This window comes from Poeciliopsis prolifica, unplaced genomic scaffold (assembly GCF_027474105.1).
Source record: "Poeciliopsis prolifica strain line A6 unplaced genomic scaffold, Auburn_PproV2 SCAFFOLD002, whole genome shotgun sequence".
NCBI lineage: Eukaryota > Metazoa > Chordata > Actinopteri > Cyprinodontiformes > Poeciliidae > Poeciliopsis > Poeciliopsis prolifica.
In genome coordinates, this window is record NW_026562377.1 from 2,022,707 (window position 1) to 2,042,739 (window position 20,033).

The following is a 20,033-nucleotide window of genomic DNA, read 5'->3' on the forward strand; positions in this document are numbered from 1 at the left end:
CATTTTACAGACGGATAACACGCAACTTTGTAACTTTCGTGTCTGCACGCATTTGCAGACGCTGCCAGAGGCAGTCGATGAAAATCACAGCTTCTGGAAGCTCCCTGTGCCCATCTCGGTGTCAGGCTCCCCGCTCAGGCTCTTGCTCTGACACACAGGTGCACAGAAAGCATGGCTGGACTTGCAGCTAAAATGCCACAGAGCAGCAAACATCTCAGTTCTGCGACATGCCAGCCAACTTTCACCATACATCAGTAATTTACATTTGGCTTAAAGTTTTGCCTTGAAGGGTTGTTTCTTTTCTGCTCTGATCTCACATTAACTTAATGTTTCCTTTGATGTTTATTTTCACAGGTTTATTATTTACTTGTTTGAAATCGACTGCAAACTTATTCCTTTAAATCTTCTGTACTTTTTCTTCAAAATCATTATTTATGCAAGAGTAGAAATCCAACAACAATATGATGTTGCTCCCATTTTTCTCAGCAACCTGGACAGTTTATTTTTTTATGCATTAATGAAAGCAATCTAAACTTAGGTCTGACTAAATAAATCATCCAGAAGCTTATGGAGTGAGAGAAAAGTAAGAGAAACATAAGCTCTGAAACTTGGCAAACAACGACTGCAGCATTGATTAGACTCTAAAGATGCACAGCCAATTAGGCAAAGATCGGAATCAGATTGTTTTTCCCTATTGATCGGTTTTGGTCAATGACTTGGAAGTCAAATACAGGAAAATGTGTGTTTCTCTCCAATCATTAAATGCAACAAAAGCAAAAACTTACACTCTTTTAATGCTATTTAAACGACAACATGTTCAGTTTAGTGTTTCACAAATATCTGGTGCTTTAGGAAGAATTGCAAACAGAATTGAAAATAATTGGGATATTTTTTTCATTTCTATCACCTCTGAAACCTCAAAGAAACTTTAAATTATTAGTATTGATTGGTGCATATCTTAATGTCTACTGAATAAACAGTGGTCGAAATCAAATTAGTTTAAGTGAAACACTTATTAATATTTGAATTGCTCATTTTTCAGAAAATTGACAGTACAGTAAGTCAAAGCCACATTGCTTTAGACTAAAATCTTTAAAAATAAACAGCTTCCGATGCCAGTTTAACACCCCACGCAGTAAATACAGTCATTCTTTGTTAAAATTACATGCATATGCAGAATGAAAGTGTGTCTTACCTTGAGAGCTGATAGCGGTTTGCAGACCTGCAGGTTTGACTGCAGGAGCTGCAGAGCTGCTGGTTTGGATCCTGCGCTGCAAAGTTCAGTCAGCGGACTAACAGGGTGAGTTACTGCCGACAGCCAGATGAAGCCTGCAGGGAGAAGCAAAACCCGAACCGTCCTGTCACAATCAGGAGGGAGTTTCTGCCCTCATGCACGGAGATAAATGTTTCCCCACATCAAACCTGCCTGCATGCCTGCGCAGACCAATAAAAGAAGCTGCAGAGCGTTTGGCTGGGGTTACCTTCTGATGCCTGAGGGGAGGGGCGAGTATGGGGCTGTTTGTGAAGTCAGTCAAAAAAAAAAAAAGCATCAATAATTTGGGTTATTTTTAGCCTTTCATAAGAGGTAAAAATGCTTCCTTTTTCAAAGATATGTATTTATTATGTGATTCAGTCACAGTTTCAAGCTAAATATTTAGTTATCAAATTATTTAACTAAATAGTTAGCTCACTAGCTAACTAAATATTTAGTTATCAAGTTATTCAACTAAATAGTTAGCTCACTAGCTAACCAAATATTTAGTTAGTAAGCTCTATATTAAATATTTATCTATCAAACTACATATTTAGTTTGAAAGCTATTTAGCTAATTAACTAAAGCTAACTATCTGAGCTAAGCTGAACATTTTCCTCAGTGATTTTGCACATTAGTCAAATATTTAGCTCAGAAATTTGAAACTAAAAGGTGCTTTGTACAAAATAAGATAGTTTTCCTTTTTTGAGCAGAGATGCACAAGGAGGCGATGGCCAGGCTTGCAACAATTCCTCTTTTCTTCTTCTTCTGATTTTAATGGCAGCTTTCATCCATTATTGTTGCACTACTGCCATCTGTTGGATCTTAATTAACCTAAAATTCTCCCAATGAGCTCATTATTTTTAAAAAACGAAAAATCTTCTCTTTCAACATTTACTCTCATGCAAATCTGCTTCATGTAAATGTAATCTACTGGTGGTTCAAGTCCAGCAGGGGGCGCTGAGGAGTCTTATAGCCAGTTTGGTATTGCAATGAAAGCAAATTATTCAAATTGTAAACTTTAGGTAATTATGCTTGTTTGCAACCGTAGCAGCAAATTGTAGTTTTCTGTGCTTTTAAATCTAAAAAAAGCAGAAAAACAAACTATATTGTTAAAGAAATGCAGAGTAAGATGTTCCATCCTGACAATGAATCTTTTAACTCTGAAGGGACTTAATTAAATTATGGTTTACAAATGCATTGCTATTTTTCCTGCAGCTGAAGAGACAAAAACAATCCAGTTCACAACAAATTAGTTTTTTATACTCTAAATTTACACTGAACATACATCCAAGGGTTGCTTTCACTGGATATTAGTATCCAGTTTAATCAAATTAATTTCATTCCCCAGAAAAGCTACAAAATAAAGCTTTTGCAATCAAATTATTGAGCCATACAAGTAAAACATATTCATTTTCATTTGCACACAAGTCCACATCTGGCAGACTGCATGTCATTAAGACTTTGTTTTTTCTCATCTGCTGCCCTCTTGTGGTATTTAAAGTTAGAACAATTCCCCAAATTACTGGTTTCATTTCTCCTAAGTGATCCTGTTAGTTTTATTTGTTAAAAAAATCAACAAGTCTGACAGAAGATTTATCCTACTTCAACACGGTGGTATAAAATAAATCAAACAAACATTTAAAAAAAATCCAACATGCCTGTAAAATGGATACAATGGATTACTGTTGAGTCAGTAGAATATAATTTATAAATTATATAATCAGACACAAAACTTTTGAAGACTAAACTAAAGATTTTCCAGAGTGATAATTAGAAAATAACCAAATCAGGCAAAAACAAATCAAATGTTTTTCAACGTCAACGTTTTGAAGTGAGTTTTTACAGTAGGTTATTCAACTAATGTGCATTAAAACAGAAAATAGGCAACTTCTAGTAACAATATACTGTTTAAATAGAACAATAACAGCAAATATGAAAAGCAAAGGAAGCCAAAGATTGTTTACAGGAAAACTGAAAGACAGTCTAAATGTACCCAAGATATATTTTTAATAAACAACCAAATAACACAAAACTTACTTTGGTCGTTAAATAGTTAAACCAATCAAAGGAAGTTATCAGCCTGAAGAGCCAATCAGAATCAAGAGAGGGCGGGCTCTTCGTTGTTATTGTCAGCTCTCTTCCTGTTTCACATGAAATCAATAAACGGCATGAGGAAGACGGAAAAAGCGAAGCTCGTAACAATAATGTAAGTACTTTAGTTCGCTACTACGACTTTTATTGTATGTAAAAGATGATTTAGAACCGGAATGGGAGTGCAGTGGTGATGTAACTGACTGTTTGGGTTTATTTTAAGGAAGCAGAGCTGCTGCTGCTGCTCACAAGACCTCAGCATGTGATATCGATTAGTGAAGACATTCATCTTCTGCAGCCAATAAGCTCAACTAGGTTTTAGCTTCAACGCCCAGAAACTGCAGGGTTCGTTCTGTTTTGATATTGGCAATAATAATAATAATGGTGAAAAGTTTGGACTAAATTTATTCTTTAAAGATGTAAATGATAATGAGGATTTAATTATTTTAGCAGCTTTCCCATATTATGTAAATTATGATAGATTTTTTTTCTGATTTTAATATTTCTTGATGACCAAAGGATAAATTAACTGTGCTACAGGGTCTTCCATTGAGGTAGTAGTTTTACCTCTAACAGAAAATGATTTATGCAGCAAAACGACCTGACCACCGTCTGATTTTCTTCGTTTTTAGCTCAAAACAATGAATCAGAGTTTATCGTCTGCAAATATTTTAGTTCTTAGTTTTGATACTTTTAATGTATTGAATATTTCAGAACTGCAACAATAAAAAAAAGCATTTTTGCTGTCTAATTTCTTCAATATGTCAATGGAAGTTCTGAATTTGATCAGTGAATATGATGAGATTTTCCTATCGATTGTTATTTTCCAGCTGTATTCCAATGGATGAAGTCTGCAGAAGAGTAGTTTAACCAAACAGAGTGGAAAGAACAGCAGTTTGTATTTAAATTTACATCTTCAAACTCGGAGCAAACATGGTGCATGTCTACAACTGCCATCCTTTCACTTCACAGCAGATTGTGCAGGTAAATGAACTGATGCTGAGCCAGATCAAATAACAAAAACAAACGAAAAAACAACACTTCTTCAACATGTTGCTCAGGTGGAACAGGAACCTGGACTCGTGTGCTGTGGAGGCGGAGCGCTGTTTGTTGTGACAACAGGAGGATGCAAGGTACAATTAAAGTATTCCCCATTTTTATCCTGTCTTATTTGTGACAAAGTGTTGGAAATAAAGACAAAACATTCTGTTCATTGTAGATATATTCATTCAAGCGTAGCTGAATAAATATATAAACATTATTTTATTAGGTGCAATTTCACAGGTTCTTTTTTAAAAATAAATTGTATATATGGTGTATATGTGACCGGTGGACTTCTGCGTTGTGTGTGTGGTGATCGGATGAACCACAAAGCATCAAGTCTGGGTTTGGAGGCAGTCTGCGTTTATTGATCTGTCAATCGGGAGATATTAGCATTAGCACATAACATGTGCTCCAGTTCTCCAGCCCAATCTATACAACATAACAATGTTATAAAGGAGTAATAACTCAAATGAAAATATTCAAACACATATAATCAGCACAGATGGAAAAATAAACATTTGAAGAATATGAATGAAAGGGTACCAATGGACCACAAAACGTGCCTCTTCCCAGTGGAACAAATAACAAAAGGGAAGAGGAAATGAATAACTTCATATTGTAATAATTCTGGAGGACCCTGAACAAAAGAAGAAAGTGAGGCAGAGCTGGAGGACCAAACCCCCCATAACTGAGACAGAAGAACACAAGAACAGCCAGATGAAAACTGACAAATGCATTAAAGAAAACATTTTTGTGTAAATATATAACTATTAATATAGACCCAGTTACATATAGGTTTTAGTTATTTTTACATGTTATGTTTTTTTGTGAGTTGTTTATTGTAAATGGTCATTTGCTGAGTGTGATGGAGTATTTGGGCCATTGTAGACAGAACAAAATGGAGGAGTGCATTTGCACCAAAACATTTTTAGATTAATTTTAGAAAATTTTCTGGAAAAAAAACTTTAAAATTTCTGAGTTTTTTCTGCAAATCTTGTTTTACTTTTGGAGCTCAGAAATGTTCTTGTTTTTTATAGAATATTTCTGAGATTACTGAGAAAATGTTTTGCTTTTTGACTGAACTTTACTAAATGTCCCCCATGGCGGGATTAATAAAGTTTACTTAACTAGCTAGCGCGACGATGCTAGCTATGGAGCTAGCTATCTAGTTAGTACTAGCTAACTAGCTGGCTAGCGCGTCGTTGCTAACTAGCTAGCTACCTAACTGCTCTTGAGAGTGATGCTTTATCTGACTGTTAGTATTTGTAAAGGATATTAATATCTGTGTTTTAACTGGACCCAGGTGGAGGTGTACAATTTGGAAACAGAGGGCTGCCCTCTCATATGCCGTTTTGCTAGCATGGGCACCGTGAGGAGGATCCAGCACAGCTCCATCGGTTCGGTCGCTTGCTCTCTCTCTCCTGTCTTTTCCCAGAAAATTATGCACACTTCTTTAGAGAACAGCAAGCTTAGAGAACTTACTTTTCATTTTTGTTTCAATGTATTTAAGTTTGAGGGGTTAAAGTGAGAATACATGGAGATGATGGAGGTGTGTAAATGCTTTTTGAAGACATTCTTTCTTTAGGCAGCCATCTTTCTTTTTTCCTCCCCCAGTGCTTTTGCAAAGCAGTTGTTTGGAAAATGCCAAATGACAGAGTAATTAATCATAATGCCTCTGATTGCTTCTTTCAGGAGACTACTTGGTAACCATAGAAGAAAAAAACAGCGCCACCTATCTGAGGGTTTACACAAACTGGCGGCACCAGGTATGCTGCTTATTTTTTCCTTAAATAGTTAATATTTGAACATAATTTTTACCTTTTTGGTATAAATGGAACTGGGGAATGACCAGTTATTAGAAATGCACCGTGGTGCATTCAGGTGCTTGTTTAATGCCATGTGGTGCATTCAGATGCTGACAGTCATCTCTGTTTTGGCTTCTGTAAGATGCTCAGCCTGGTTTGATGAGACGGTTGTTGCTTTCTGTTCAGGCGGAGGAGAAGTCCCGTATTGGGGTGCGTTTACTGGGCCACTTGATTCGCGGCGCATCAGTCTGGGGCGGAGTGCAGATGGAGATCATCGAGATCCCGCTGTCGGAGCATCCCGTGTCCCTGGCATGCTGCGCGGTGACTGGAGACCTCCTGGTGGGCTGCGAGAACACGCTGGTTCTTTTCGCCTTGAGGCGACACACCCAGCAGAACCTGGTAACAATCCTGACCACAGTTGGATGGTGTGTTTAGGTCAGTGGTGTCCAGATGTGTTGTAAAATGGGCCGGAATCACAAAGTGGAAAATACTCCTTACTGTTTTTACAACTTAAAATGCAAATTTTTTATTGAATTTGCTCAGCACAGAAAAGTATTGGGTCTTTTTTTTTTTTTTTTTTTTTAGTTTATTTGGTGTGAAAAATCTTTTAGTTTATTCCCAGCATAAAAATAAGAAGTTTAAAAAAAAAAGCTCAGTTGTGCTATTTACCAAGTTTAATGGAAGAATTTATGTGCTTTAGTCTTTTTGAGTAAAAATTCACTGAATGCTTTTAGGCCTTATAAAATAATTTGTGCCTCACACTTTCCATTGAAGAAAAGCTAGAATTAAATTTGCAATTTAAATCTTCACACTAAAACAAATTACGAAGTGCCACTACAGGGTCAAATTTGCACCTTAAAACAGTTCCAAGGGCCACAAATGGCCCCAGCCCCACACTTTGGACACTCGTGTTTTACATGTACATACTTGCATAAGTTGATTTGCGGCAAATGTTATTCAGATGTTTGTTGTCTTTCAGGATTCCTGTTTAACTTGTTCCTTGGCTCAGACAGATTTATTGAATTTATTTCCAAAATAAACCCTTATTTCCAAAATAATAATAATAAAATTATTATTTTGGAATAATTTTAAATATTCAATCTGTTAATCCCAGCAGAACCTCCAGAGCTCCTGGTCCAACTCAGAGCAGAGCTGCAGTCAGAGTCCAGGTAATTTAACATTTTGCTTTAGACATTTTAAAACCTGAACACACAAAAGAGCAGATCTTACTTCATCAGTCGTTATAAATTCATATATGAATCAAGAAATGAAACGATTGTCAAACATGTTTAAAGCTTGAGCTCTTTACGACACTGTGAGGATATGGATGTAAATTATTTTACGTTAGCTTTTCCATTTTGTCTGTTTGCTGCTGTGGCTCAACTGATGTTTTATTTTTATGTATTAATTTTTAAATTACAGGTCAAACTTCTTGTCAAAATCAGGAACTTTCTGTCTTGGACTTTGAACGTTCGGTCATCCTGCATCTCTCCAAAATTACTCCTAAGCAGGTACTTTAACTCTCTTTTTTTTGTGATTACCATTTTCTAATATAAATTTCATATTACAGTTTTAATAGCTTTGAGTTGTTGCTCAGTTTTACTCAGTTTTTAATATGTATTTTAATGTATATTTTTATATATTACATATTTCAGTAATAAATGCACTTATTTATTTTAAACTATGAATTTAAGATGTACAAAATTAGCATCTAAGTACTTACATGCCTCTTTTGACTCAGTTTGTTTGGCTTTATTGTTGCAAACATTGAAACTGTTGAAGCTTTGTTTGCTTTCCCCTTTAGGTGGCGCTGTGTGGAAGTTACGTGGCAGTCCAGGCTGAGCTGGAAGTTCTGGTTCTGAAACTGGAAGCAACGGCCGAGCCCACAGGCGAAGAGGAGCCATCAGATTCCTTTAAAAGTGGTAAAATCAAACCTCTCATCCACAACGTTTCATTTCCAGAGGAATGGTCCGATCGCCAGTTTGGCAGATATTAAGACAACTAATCAATAACTAATCGATATGAGATTCTTATTCTTCATCTGTTTCTTCCAGCCCTGATGGATTCTGTGTTTGCATGTTTAGAGGATTATTCAGAAGAGCAGAGCGACTTCCTGCTGGTTCCGAAGCACCAGGAGCTGCTGGGGGACCGAGCCAGAACCTGCGACGTCCCCGTCAGTGTGGAGCAGACCGGCCTGGAGGACGGGAGGCGCTACACGCTCTCCTACCTTCTGTTCAGGTGCTTTTCTGTTGTTTGAACAACGTGGCGTTGTGACGATGTTTCTTGATAGTGACCTGGACTTTTTGCTTCTGCAGGCGTTTTTCTCCAGAGTTCTTTCAAGGCTGCAGTGTGGAGGAGATTCAGCTCCACTCGCTGCAGCTCCACCCCATGTTCACCAGTAAGTACCAGCGGCACGACAGCCCCATTTAAAAAACTTCCTGCTCAGCCTAACCACACATTTAATATAAGCATTCAAATTAGATGCGTCGATTTCATTAATTTTGGTAGATCAGTGATCTACCTGAGCTAAGGTAAAAAAAAAATCAACTGCTGTCCTCCAATGGTCTCCTTTTGGAGAGGTTTGACTGGGAGCCCCGCCCTCCAGGTCATGTCTATGTGTGTGCAGTTAATAGTCACCACTTCTCAATTTTTATTTGTACGGCACATTTCAGGATTTTTAGTTTTTAATCTAAGGTTTCGGCTGTTTTGCAATTTTCCGGAAGTTTGTTCAAGATTTTCTTTCTTGCTGTATTTGGCGACATTTCAAACAAAAAGAATCAGAATCAGCAGGTGAGACTTTTTAAAGATCAGGAATCTGCGATCAGCCAGAAAACTTCTACACCTAATTAATAATCAAGCATTTAAGTCACTTAATAAAAACTCACTCGAAGTTTAAGCCTTTAACCTGCAGCAGAACGTCTTTATATTATCTGGGGTTAAAGGTCAACACAGCCGATCTGACACACATCGACAAATATTCATTTAAACTTTCAGAGACAGTCGTTTTATTTTTACAGCTCCCATCTGTCACCTGAAGTCACAACTACTGCAGACTCGTAGCGCTACCTTAACAAAACTTCGCCACCTTTACGCTGCCTTCAGGGAGTGTGGGAAATCTCAGTATTATCACAGAATCAAAATTTTTAATCAATTTTAAAAATTAATATAATAAAGAGCCACACGGGATCCGTTACTGAGGCTTTTGAAAACTGATTAATTGTAAAATAATTTCTCTGCCTCCAGGTAAGCAGGACGAACCGGCCTGCATGTTCTGCTTCTTCTCTCTTCCCACGGCGGGATACCTCTACAGTCTGAGGGGCGGGGTTGAGCTCCTCTCCACCTATCAGTATCCAGAGAAGGTGCTGCAGGCGGTGCTCACAGATCACCTGTTGCACGTCATAACCAGGTGCGTTTCAAGGCCTGAATTTTCAACATGAAATGTAAACGTTTGACTTATTTCACCAGTATTTTATGGTTGCAGGAATGCGCTGCAGTCGTTTACGGTGCGTTGTGCCGCACTCGCAGCCAGGGTTGAAGACCCCTACATTGACACCACCATGAAGGTTTGACTCCATTTATTTACTTTATTTAGGACAATAAATTATGATTATACAATTTTGGTTGTTTTGGTCTTTTTTAAATTTCACACCAAATGTTTACATGCACTGTAAAAACGTTTTGACACTAAATTGGGCAAAAACTCCATTCTAAAATATTTTTGTTTGCTTAACAAAATGTACATTTTTGTTCTTTTTTTCTACATTTGATAAACATTATCATTTTTATCCATTTAAAAAATTCATGAAAGCCAAGCTTGTGATGTCGCAGATCTTCAGGCTTCTGATGGGCTGGTTTCATGTTGTTCAACTCTCTTATGTAAATGCAATAGGAAGCATCACTAACTAAAAGCTTAGTTCTGCTAGCACTTTAGCAGTTCACCAATGCAGTATTTAGCAGAAACTAATGCTAAAGCGCTAACTTCTATTCAAATTACATGACGTCAAACACAGAAGTCAAACTTTATTTTAAATCAAATGTTTTACTTAAATTAATCGTTGGGTGCTGCTAACTAAAAGGTTGGTGTGCTAACTTTAAATTACTAGTCATAAACATGATGCTAACGCTAAAAACAATACATCAACAAGGTGTTTAGTGGAAGCTAATGCTAAATAGCTAACTTCAATTTGATTGTTGAACAAGTAAATTTATGCTTTAAAGGTACGAAAAAGAGTAAACGACGTGCGCAAAACTGTTTTTATGTTAGCAAAGTCCTAAGTGAAAATTTAGCACAACTACCAGCAGATTAATAGATGTGTTCCCTCCCCTGCTTAAATGTCTGTTTTGTGATCCTAATGTCTTTTGGAGGACATTGTGAGCATCAGTGAGAGGAACTCCTGTTTGTGTTTTACAGGCTTGTCCGCCGTGCAGCCTGGAGGTGTGCGCGCTCAGAATGCAGTTATTTATTGGTCTGCGATCGCTGTGTGTCTACGGCCGCCATGTTGTCCTCCTCTCCACTGCTGACGTAGAAGCACCAGAGGAAACGGAACGCCACACACAGCGCCGGGGCCTGTAGGTTTCACGAACGTTGCATCCAAACCGACACACGTTTTGGGTTTGGTATCATTCAGTATCTTCCATTTTTAAAATCAAATATCGCATTAACTTGTTATACGAGATTCTAAACAGTAGTAGTCCCCACAGGCATTTGTAAATCTCTTTATTGTACGTATGTGTTGTGATTTTAGCAATTTGAAAGAGCACAACATGCTGACTGGTATTTTCCTTGCGGTGGGAATCGATCCCGCAACCACACCAGCTCTGGAGAACCTCCTGTCACATCCCTTCCTGTAAGACAAACCCCAACCCAGCCAGCAAGACCCACTGGGGAGTTGGTTGTCATTTTCAGGTCAAGCTGCTTTGCAAAAATACGAAAACTTTCATCTTTACACCAGTTGTTGTTTTTAAAGAAGTCAGTTTGTTTTTAAGAGAAACTGGGGAACGGCCATTTCTGTTTTCTCTCGATGACAGGGTTTGTTTTCTGGTGATGTGAGAAAGTAGCTGCGTTTTCTAATGCACAAATCTTTGTCAATAATGTTAAGAAAAACACAATTCTGCGAAATCATAAACTTTTTTTTTTCTAAATTCTAGTTTCCGTTAAACAAATTTATTTTTGTAATTTCAATTTGCGCAATTCTGATTAATGGAAAAGCAGCTACTGATCCTGTTTTCTACGTGACAACATTCATGTTTCGACAATCACAAGATTTACTTTGGAAAAATCTTCTCTTTTTTTTTCCTTGAGATTTAATATACATATAAAAATCTTTGCTTCTGGTCTTTATTGGTTCAGTTTCTTTGTGCCTTAATTATTAAAGTTTAAATATACGTTTACATTTTGTGTGCAATGCTGCAGCGTGGCCTGAAAGAGACAACCAGACCTGTTTAGAGATTTAAACTAAACTCGCCTAACTGCACCCAGTGTGAGCAAACTAATACAAAGTGAAAGTGTAAACTGAAATGAGATTTCTGTTGTATTAACGAATTTAACCAGAATTTTTAGAGGTTTTTTAATTTCCCAATTTGATTTTTTCTTGAAAAAGAAGTTCTTTAATTTCCGAATGTTAATATATTTTTATTTTGAAATCTATTTTAAAATATGTTTTTTCAAAATTGACAAAAATAAGCAAGAAATCAAACCAACAACCTTCATGGGGTTTTTTAACTTGGGGTGTCCAATATGAGGTACGGGGGCCGTTTGTGGCCTCTGGACAGAGTGCAGCTTGATACAGATGGAAATTTTTTATTTGTAATCAGGGTTAAATTTAAAATACAAGCATTTTTCTTACAATGGAAAATGTTAAGAACAACAAAGTATTCGTCCTTTTAAAACCAGGTGTTTATAAGTCTTTTTCCAGAGACTTTTCTGCATCAACCTTTATTTAAGCTATTAAAGTCCTCCAAATATTACATGTTTTTTGAACGAAAGTGACCCAAATGCTGTTTATGATACAAGTCCTCATGAAAAACAAGAATCATAAAAATATAGATATTTTTAAGTTTAGAATTAAAGCAAATAAAATAAAAAATTTAAGATCAAATGTATAAATTGCCAGATTTTTTTCACTTTCTTCCACCATGAAAACATTTGACTTGATTTTGATAAAAAGTTTGGACACCCCCGCTTCAGATTTCTGACCAAAAGCAGTTTTTGGATCAATACACAGATCCTCTATAGAACAGATGCTCTGCTACGTCATGTTAACATGCTGACTAACTGTAGACTAACTGCTCTGTTGCTCTCTTGTTGTTTTTAATTGCATGGATTCAGAGAGATTCTTACTGAAAGTGTTAGTTGTGATTGCAGTAAAGATCACAATAACAGTAAAGACTTTCTTTACATTTGTGTTTCACATGCATGTCTCATAAAACGAGATGTTTAATGAAAACAATTTGGACTCTTATTTGCTTTTGAAAAAAAAAATGCATAATTTACCCAAGTTTTGGCAATTTTGAACAAAATTTTATGGAAAATGTAAATCAGTTTGTTGATTAAAAAAAAAAATTAAGTAGATTTTTTTTTCTTTTTTTAAGAGGAAAAGGTTTTCTTCAGATTAATTTATTAATCATTTACTTTTATCATTTAGGTATAAATTATAACTAGTTAATGCATAAAACCAGTCAGAGGAGGGATTAATAGTAAAACAATAAGTACATTTATAAGTGCCAGATATATATCCAGTTTTACCATATGTAGCTAAAAGTAAAAACTGCCTGCTGAAACTCAAATGTTCAAATTATTATTATTATTTTGTTTTATACAACAGAATTATCACTTTACATAACCTGTAGACTAAGTTTGCCATGTTATTTCTACATTAATTATGTCTGTAGTGTTTATTTCTTCTGCCAGAAGAGATCATTTTAGTTTGTTTTACTGCTAGCTGTACAGCGAAGTGAAACCCAGTGGTTTTTATTCATTTTCGGATCATACAAGTGGTTGATGTGTGTTGTGATGTTTTTGGGAAATTTTAACTGAGTTTTTTTTCCAAAGTTATTAGGTCTTTTTTTCCCCTCTGTTTCCAAAGTGGGCGATTCAAATAGTTTAATTGCAACACAGATTATCTCTTTTTGTTTTTTCTGATGTTTTGTTTAATAATAAAATAAAAGGGAGTCAGTTTCAGAGTTTGCATGGCGCAGATCCATAAGATTTGGTTATCTGTTATGCATCGTTCACAAACTAAAGAAATGATTCTGCTTCTTCAGTTGTAATACTTAGTTTTTATTAAAATGAACGCTAAACAGCTGACTAGTTTCCAAATGGATATATTCGAAGAAGAAACACTTCTTTGGAAATGTTTGGGATTAGATGGAAGGATAACAAGCGAAGGATTTCCCAGATTTTCATGGTGTTCTGTGTTTCTGACATTTGTTTCCTGTTTCTGACCTCAGGAGCAGGAGGTGGGTCATCTCACCCCCCAAAGAAACCAGTCCTGCTGGACACGGGTGGAATCTGTATGTTGTCGACACCGTACCGCCCATCACGCTCTATCAGGAGATGGTAACAACAAAACTCTCTGAAATAACCATCATAAATATGATTAGAATTCACAGTATTATAATAATTTAACAAACAGAAGAGTTTCTGTATATTAGAATATGAGGTTAAGCTCCTTTTCGAACAAGTTGTGTAAAAATTTGTGTCAGTTTGTCTTATTATTTTTCTTCTGTTTTCACTTTTTGTTGTTTAAAATAAATAAATAGTTCAGCGCTTGATGATGTAAGAATTTCATATCAATCAATAATCCATAATTGTTGGCGAGTATTTTGTTTTAAATATCTAAAATATTACCAAACTGCTGGCATGATCTTTCCTAGCTTAGCTAGCCGTGAGAGATTGAACAGTTAAAGCATTTCCTCTGCCTACATCCCCCAGAATGCAGTGCGTATCTATCAATATATATTATTGATTTATTGTCCAGCCCTAAAATGAATAAATATTCACACATATAATGGCATGTTCTGAGAATCAGCTGTTCTCTTTGTTTAATAACTGCGCAGGTATTTATTTGTTTGGGTCATTTTGAGTTTTTAGGATTGTCTTGTTTCTGTGTGCCAGGTTGAGTACAGCCAACGCTACGCAGAGACGAACCCACAGGGCTTGAGTCTTCGTCACCTCCTCAGTGAAGCCCACCTCCTGCTGCGCTCCTCCCTGCTGGAGGAGCGGCAGGCCAGCGAAGGCGTCAGTAAGATGGCCGCCCAGTCGTACAGGGAGGAGCTGGAGGAGGCGTTCAGACAGAACTCTGCCCAGCTTGGAGACAGTTTCAGCAGGTACCAGCGCTCTGAACTCTGCTCAGACTCATTCACAGTGTTCAACTCACATCACGTGTCTTTTAAAATAACTTGTCATTCTATATTTTGATGGATTACATAAGTTGTCAATCAGCACATCAATTAAACCGCACATTATTTGCAACTTGTGTTTCGTGTTAATCAGTGGTGGGCACCACCAGCTACAAATTGTGCTGAGCTATCCCTAAAGCGCTAGGGCATTAGCTTTGCTAACACGAAGGTGCTACACCAACACAGTAATTAGTGGAAGCTAATGCTAAAGTGCTACACCAGTATAGTCAGAGCGACAGATAAAATTCCTCCTGAACTTTGTTTTTGTTCCATCTTGTCAGTTTATTTTAAAATGTTTATAGTAATAATCTTGTTTTGCGTCCTGCTAGGGGCAGTCAGAAGGATTGCCACCTTGCTTTGCCGTACTACAGGATGTCCGGCCTGTCGGTCACCGAGGTCATGTCCAGAAACCGTCCACTCCCAGGCAGCCCTCACTCCTACGGACCCGGTTTCCTGTTTTATCTGAAGAATTACCTGTTAGAGACAACGGACCAGAGCCTCAGTCAGGTATGAAAACCTTCAATTCTCTCTGAATTTTGATGACAAATGTCACATCTATTCACGTGTCTGTCATGTCTCACTTTGAATTTGCTGAATCATGTCTATTTTAAGAAATAATTATTTTTTGTTATGTAAAATCCACATTTTGTTCTTTCATTTCGGTCTCAACTGCCACTAAAAACAACCCAAGTGTAAACAAAATTATCCATTATAAAATTAATGTGTTTTGGTGTCTGGAAAATGAGCTGTTTCAAAAACCTTCTGAATGTAACAGAAGCCCAGCCAGTCACCTAGCAACCCAGTGAAACCTGTCCAGTTACCTAGCAACCCAGTGAAACCTGTCCAGTTACCTAGCAACCCCAGCAGAATTATGTCCATCAGTTAGCAACCAAAGTACAGTTTTAGCCTGTTTGGTCAGCTAGTTTTACCGCTGTATGCTCTGTACAATGGCTGCTGGATGATACAAGAATTTTGCTGTTGACTTCCCATCCAGAAACCACTTACTGCATTCTTGTTGGTTGTGCAGGAGGCTCCACTTCTGCTTTTCAAAGATAAAATTGACTAAAATCTCATTATCTAAGAATGACTTTGTACAAACATGTTTTGATTAGCCCATAGACTGATCCCATCCAGTTTAAGAAGCATAATTGGTCACTTTTAAGCCCATAAAAGGATGAAGTTAAGCAAAAAAAAAATCTAAAACTGAGTTTTTCTGTCTTTGTGTCAAATCAGGAAGACGCAGATGAGGTCGCTAGAATTTTCAGCCAATCAGAGCCCTCGATGCTGGTCAGCGTGTGCGCCAGCCCGTGCATGATGAACGTGGACCCGGCTGCAGCGCTGCAGATTTTACAGCGTCTGGAGGAAACGTCTGGCGTGTCGGTGCCTCTGACAATCACCATGGCGACCATGATGCTGCGCCTGGGCGACGTGGCGCGGTGCACGGAGCTGATGGAGCGACACGCCGAGGTGTGTCATCCTTCAAACACGTTCTTTCTCACTGTTTAATCAAACCAAACGGTTCTTTTTTAAGTTGTTTGAATAAAAAAATTATTTCTTTTTTTTTAGACTTTTGCGTAACTTTCATTGAATTCACATGACCTTCTGTGCTTGAGTAAATCTTTACATTTTGGACCAAATGTGTTCGTCTCTGGGATGCAGAACGAATCTCCTTCAGTTCCTTTTGTTTGAATTGAATGTTGAGCATCTTTGTTGCCAAACAACCAGACTTTTTCCGAGAGGCCAGCAGTCACTGGTTTGTTTCCTTCTCGCTTTTTTCTCTTCTGGCACAAAATAATAACTTGCAATTTCTCAAAACTTGGATGTAGATAAAAGTTAATCTGATGCTACAAGTTCAAAACGTGGTAAAAAAAATTTAATAAATAAATCAATTAATTTTAAAGAATTTATCAAAATCAAATAATGTTTTTGTTTTTGATCATCAAAATCTCTTGACTCTCAAAGATAATTAAAATAAAATAATCTTTTCATGAAAATACAAAATAAGTAACGATTGCTTACAAAAGCTTATTTGTAAAGTTTAAACTTTTAAATTCAAAGAAAGTTACAAAAGAGTCTTTAATATGTGGGTTGAACTCTGTTGTGCGCTCAGTTGCTGCTGGTGTACGGGTTCATCGAGGAGCCGCGGTTGCTGCTGCAGGCTGGAGGAGGGAAGCGGCCTCAGGTGGGTCCGACGGCGTTGGCCGGCCAGCTGGCCGACTCCCGGCCTGGACTCCTGGTGGCGGCCATGGTGGCTCTACACGAGAACAACAAGGTGCAGCTGGAGGCGGCTGATCACGTCTTTAAGGTCCGTCGCTGCTGCAGAGCCCCCTGGTGGACACAGAGGGGATTTGTTTTATAATAAAATAAAAAAAAACAGTCCAAATATTTTTCTTTATTTGCTTTTTTTTATGCTCGTTTCTTTCGCGGATTTCTTGTCTATTTGTTTTTTTTGTTTGATTCTTTCTTTCTTTCAATGTCTACTGCTTTCTTTCTTTTGTTTGTTTTTTCGTATTTTCTTTTTTCTCTTTCTTTTATTCTATTTCATTGTTTCTTTTTCAAGTTTTTTTTCTTTCGTTGTTTTAATTTTTGCTTCTCTGTTCCTTTTTGCTTGTCTCTTCCTTTGTTTTTTTTGTTGTTTCTTTCATTGTTTCTTTTTGTTCTGTTTTGTTTGTTATTACTATTTCTTTTCTTTGTTTCTTAACCTTTTCATTGTTTCTCTCTGTTCCGTTTTGTTTTTCTTCGTCTCTTCCTGTTCCTGTCATGTTTGTCTCTTCCACTATTGATGGAAAGTTCATATTTGAGCTGCTTTGCCTTTGGTATTTTGTGCAGAAGTTTGTGGTGTGTTTGTATCCAAAAAGAAATCTGACAAATGAAATATTAACAATCATGGAAAAACTTTAGATTGTTGCCAAAAAACCTTTGATATTCAACATGCCGCATGAACTGACTAGTAAATACATTATTGTGAAGGAATTTTTCTTTTTTGGACAGTACCCCCCACGTCCTGTAGGGGCGCCGTACACCACTGACCTGTCTGAACGCTGCGGATCCAGATGTTCTGGAGGTTCTGATGTTGTTTGGTTTGCAGGAGCTGGGACGTGAGTGCAGCCTGCAGGTGGACTTTTGGGAGGCGATGCTCATGGCGTCCTCCCAGGATGCCGTCATTCAGGAGCTTCTGTTCCGACTCGCTTCGGTTTACATCGACCGACTGACGGCCGGCGAATCCCCGACAAAACACAAGTCGCTGAAAAGTGCGGAGGACCTGGTAACGGTTATGCCGCCGTCTGGATCTGAGAGCTTTTCCTCTGGCGGTTTCACTTCAGTCCTGCTCTGTGTTTTGCTTTCAGATCAGCTGCTGCTCTCATTACGGTGCCCTCTACCCGTGGCTCACCGTCCTGAACCCAGCTCACAGTTCCAGCCACCAACACCAGGAGGCGCTGCACAAACTGCAGGTGTGGAGATAAAAGGATGGATAAAAAAAGAGTGGAGCCACGAAAATGGACTTTCTCAGAAACCCAATTTTAAACTCAGAATTCTGATTTTAAACTCAAAATTCAGCTTTTTTTCTCAGAATCTTGAGGTTTTTTTAGATTTAAATTTTTTTATTAGAAAAAAAACAGTTTACTTTAATTATACTTTAATAAATTAATTTTGGCTTTAATCGACAAATTCTGACTTGAGTTGATAATTTCTGACTCGTTTCCTCAGAATTTCCTCTTTCCACTGAATTTTGACTTTTTTCCATCCAACTTTTGCAGTTTGTTTCCCCACATTTCGACATATTTTCCTCAAAGTCTCACTTTAAAATCAGAAGTCAGAGTTATTATTCTGAGATTGAAGTCAGGATAAATTTTCTCTTGCTTTGTGGCCCTTCTCCCCTCCCGTAGCTGTCTGAATGAGGTCATGAGGTCACACTGATTTAACTGTCCCTGCTGCTGCAGTCGTTGCTGTGCGGTCCGTCCCTCTCCATCGGTAACGTTGCTCCTCTGTTGGAGAGTCTGACTGAGGAAACGCTGTGGGGCTTCAGCCTGCACCTCCTCTGTGCCACCAGAAGGGGGCAGTATGGCAGCAGCATTGAGCGGCTGTTGGACCGCTGTCCTCAGGCCATCATCGCCTACGCCAACCACCAGCTGCAGGACAAACACATGGCATGTCCTTCATGCACTTCATTCTGTATGTTTGCTTTTCTTAAAGCATTTTGTTGACTTTTTCTCCTGTTTTCTTCCAGGCTCTCTGGTGGCAGAAGCTTCTTCCTGAGCTGTGCAGCCGGACGCGAGCGGCCGCCGATGACGGCGTTCTGCTCGGAGCTCTGACAGGTGGACAAAATGTCCCAACTGTAGCAGAAAACCTGAATCTATCAGCTGATTATCAAAACAGTTTAACATGAGCTGCAGCTAATTTTATTAGCTCAATTTGTAATATTCACTTGGGGAGGAACTGGTTACATTTGCTCAAGTAACTTTTTGAGAAGTGTTTGCTTAGTAGTATTTTTTCTACGGTGCACTTTTTGCTTGAGTAATTTCATTGTGAAGTATTTCTACTCTTATTTGAATAAAATTTCTGGGTTCTCAACCCACTGAGCGGAAAAACAAATACCGGAAAAATGTTTGTAAACTTTTGAAGGTGAGGAAAGTTTTTTTTAAAAAATCTCTAAAAAAAACCTTCTTGCCACATTTTCTGTCATTTAGCAAACAGAAATAATTTAGAAAAGTTTGGTCTGACTTGACAAAAAAAATTAAAAATGTTTTTGTTCAGTGTATGTAAATATCTAATTTCCCACCTACAGTCACTTGCTTACATCAAAGGATTAGGAGCATAATAACGTTTTTACACAAATAAAGCGATAAGGATAAAACCAGAAGAGATAATCGACTCTGGTCTCCGTGCCCACAGAGACGCTGGTGGTGGTTGCAATGGAGACGACCCCCGCAGAGTTTCTGGAGCTCCTGCCGGACGACGGCTCGGCGTCGTACTTCCTGCCTCACCTGCTGACCTGCAGCCAGAGGCGCCTGCCGGCCTGAGAGACGCCTGCCGGCCTGAGAGACGCCTGCCGGCCTGAGAGACGCCTGCCGGCCTGAGAGACGCCTGCCGGCCTGAGAGACGCCGACTCGGCAGAAACGGAAACGCAAAGCAAGCATTTGACGTCTTGTTCCTGCTGCTGTGGAGTCGGAACAACTTTTCTGAATTTCAGTATGTGAATTTTTAAAGTACTTGGTGTAAATCAGAATCTTTTTAACAGTTTTATGGCTGTGAAATCGTAGACTGGTGAATATTTATCATTTATTCCTGTCAAACTTTATTTCCTGCTTCATTTCGTTCATGTCTGAGTAAATATCTAAAATATGAGTTGTCTTGTTGAAATGTTGAGAACAAAGTCTCTTTTTTTAGCTTTTTTTTCTTTGGTATTTATTGAAAATAAACATTTTATTGAAACTACA

General features: G+C 37.9%; 2 protein-coding genes across 6 annotated transcripts in view; one reads left to right on the forward strand and one right to left on the reverse strand.

Moving 5' to 3' along the window:
* bcar3 (BCAR3 adaptor protein, NSP family member) overlaps nt 1-1,358 on the reverse strand; it is a 69,803-nt gene extending 68,445 nt beyond the window's left edge. Inside the window, exon 1 of the mRNA XM_055046257.1 lies at nt 1,196-1,358. The gene's annotated coding sequence lies outside the window, so the exon portion shown is untranslated. The remainder of the gene's footprint in view (nt 1-1,195) is intronic.
* A 2,030-nt stretch (nt 1,359-3,388) lies between these two features.
* On the forward strand, nt 3,389-20,033 carry hps3 (HPS3 biogenesis of lysosomal organelles complex 2 subunit 1). 5 transcript variants are annotated; one of them, XM_055057686.1, is made up of 26 exons: nt 3,389-3,461; nt 3,570-3,691; nt 4,177-4,330; nt 4,408-4,479; nt 5,694-5,787; nt 6,083-6,156; nt 6,382-6,594; nt 7,310-7,364; nt 7,618-7,706; nt 8,000-8,117; nt 8,280-8,433; nt 8,511-8,593; nt 9,439-9,601; nt 9,677-9,758; nt 10,607-10,764; nt 10,941-11,042; nt 13,645-13,753; nt 14,312-14,523; nt 14,925-15,102; nt 15,829-16,062; nt 16,706-16,900; nt 17,684-17,860; nt 17,943-18,047; nt 18,537-18,743; nt 18,824-18,911; nt 19,489-20,033. In XM_055057686.1, the coding sequence occupies exons 3-26, from the start codon at nt 4,280-4,282 to the stop codon at nt 19,614-19,616; spliced, it is 3,141 nt and encodes a 1,046-aa protein (XP_054913661.1). In that variant the 5' UTR covers nt 3,389-3,461; nt 3,570-3,691; nt 4,177-4,279; the 3' UTR covers nt 19,617-20,033. The 5 variants fall into 5 exon arrangements, with proteins under 5 accessions (XP_054913661.1, XP_054913653.1, XP_054913669.1 ...); XM_055057678.1 differs by lacking the exon at nt 3,570-3,691; XM_055057694.1 differs by lacking the exon at nt 3,570-3,691 and having other exon boundaries at nt 7,313-7,364.

Coding starts and splice junctions, on each gene's coding strand:
- hps3 (XM_055057686.1), top strand. CDS start 4,280: ATGGTGCATGTCTACAACTGCCATCCTTTCACTTCACAGCAGATTGTG. Junction 5,788..6,082: donor GATCCAGCACAGCTCCATCG/GTTCGGTCGCTT, acceptor TGCTTCTTTCAG/GAGACTACTTGGTAACCATA. Junction 6,157..6,381: donor ACACAAACTGGCGGCACCAG/GTATGCTGCTTA, acceptor CTTTCTGTTCAG/GCGGAGGAGAAGTCCCGTAT.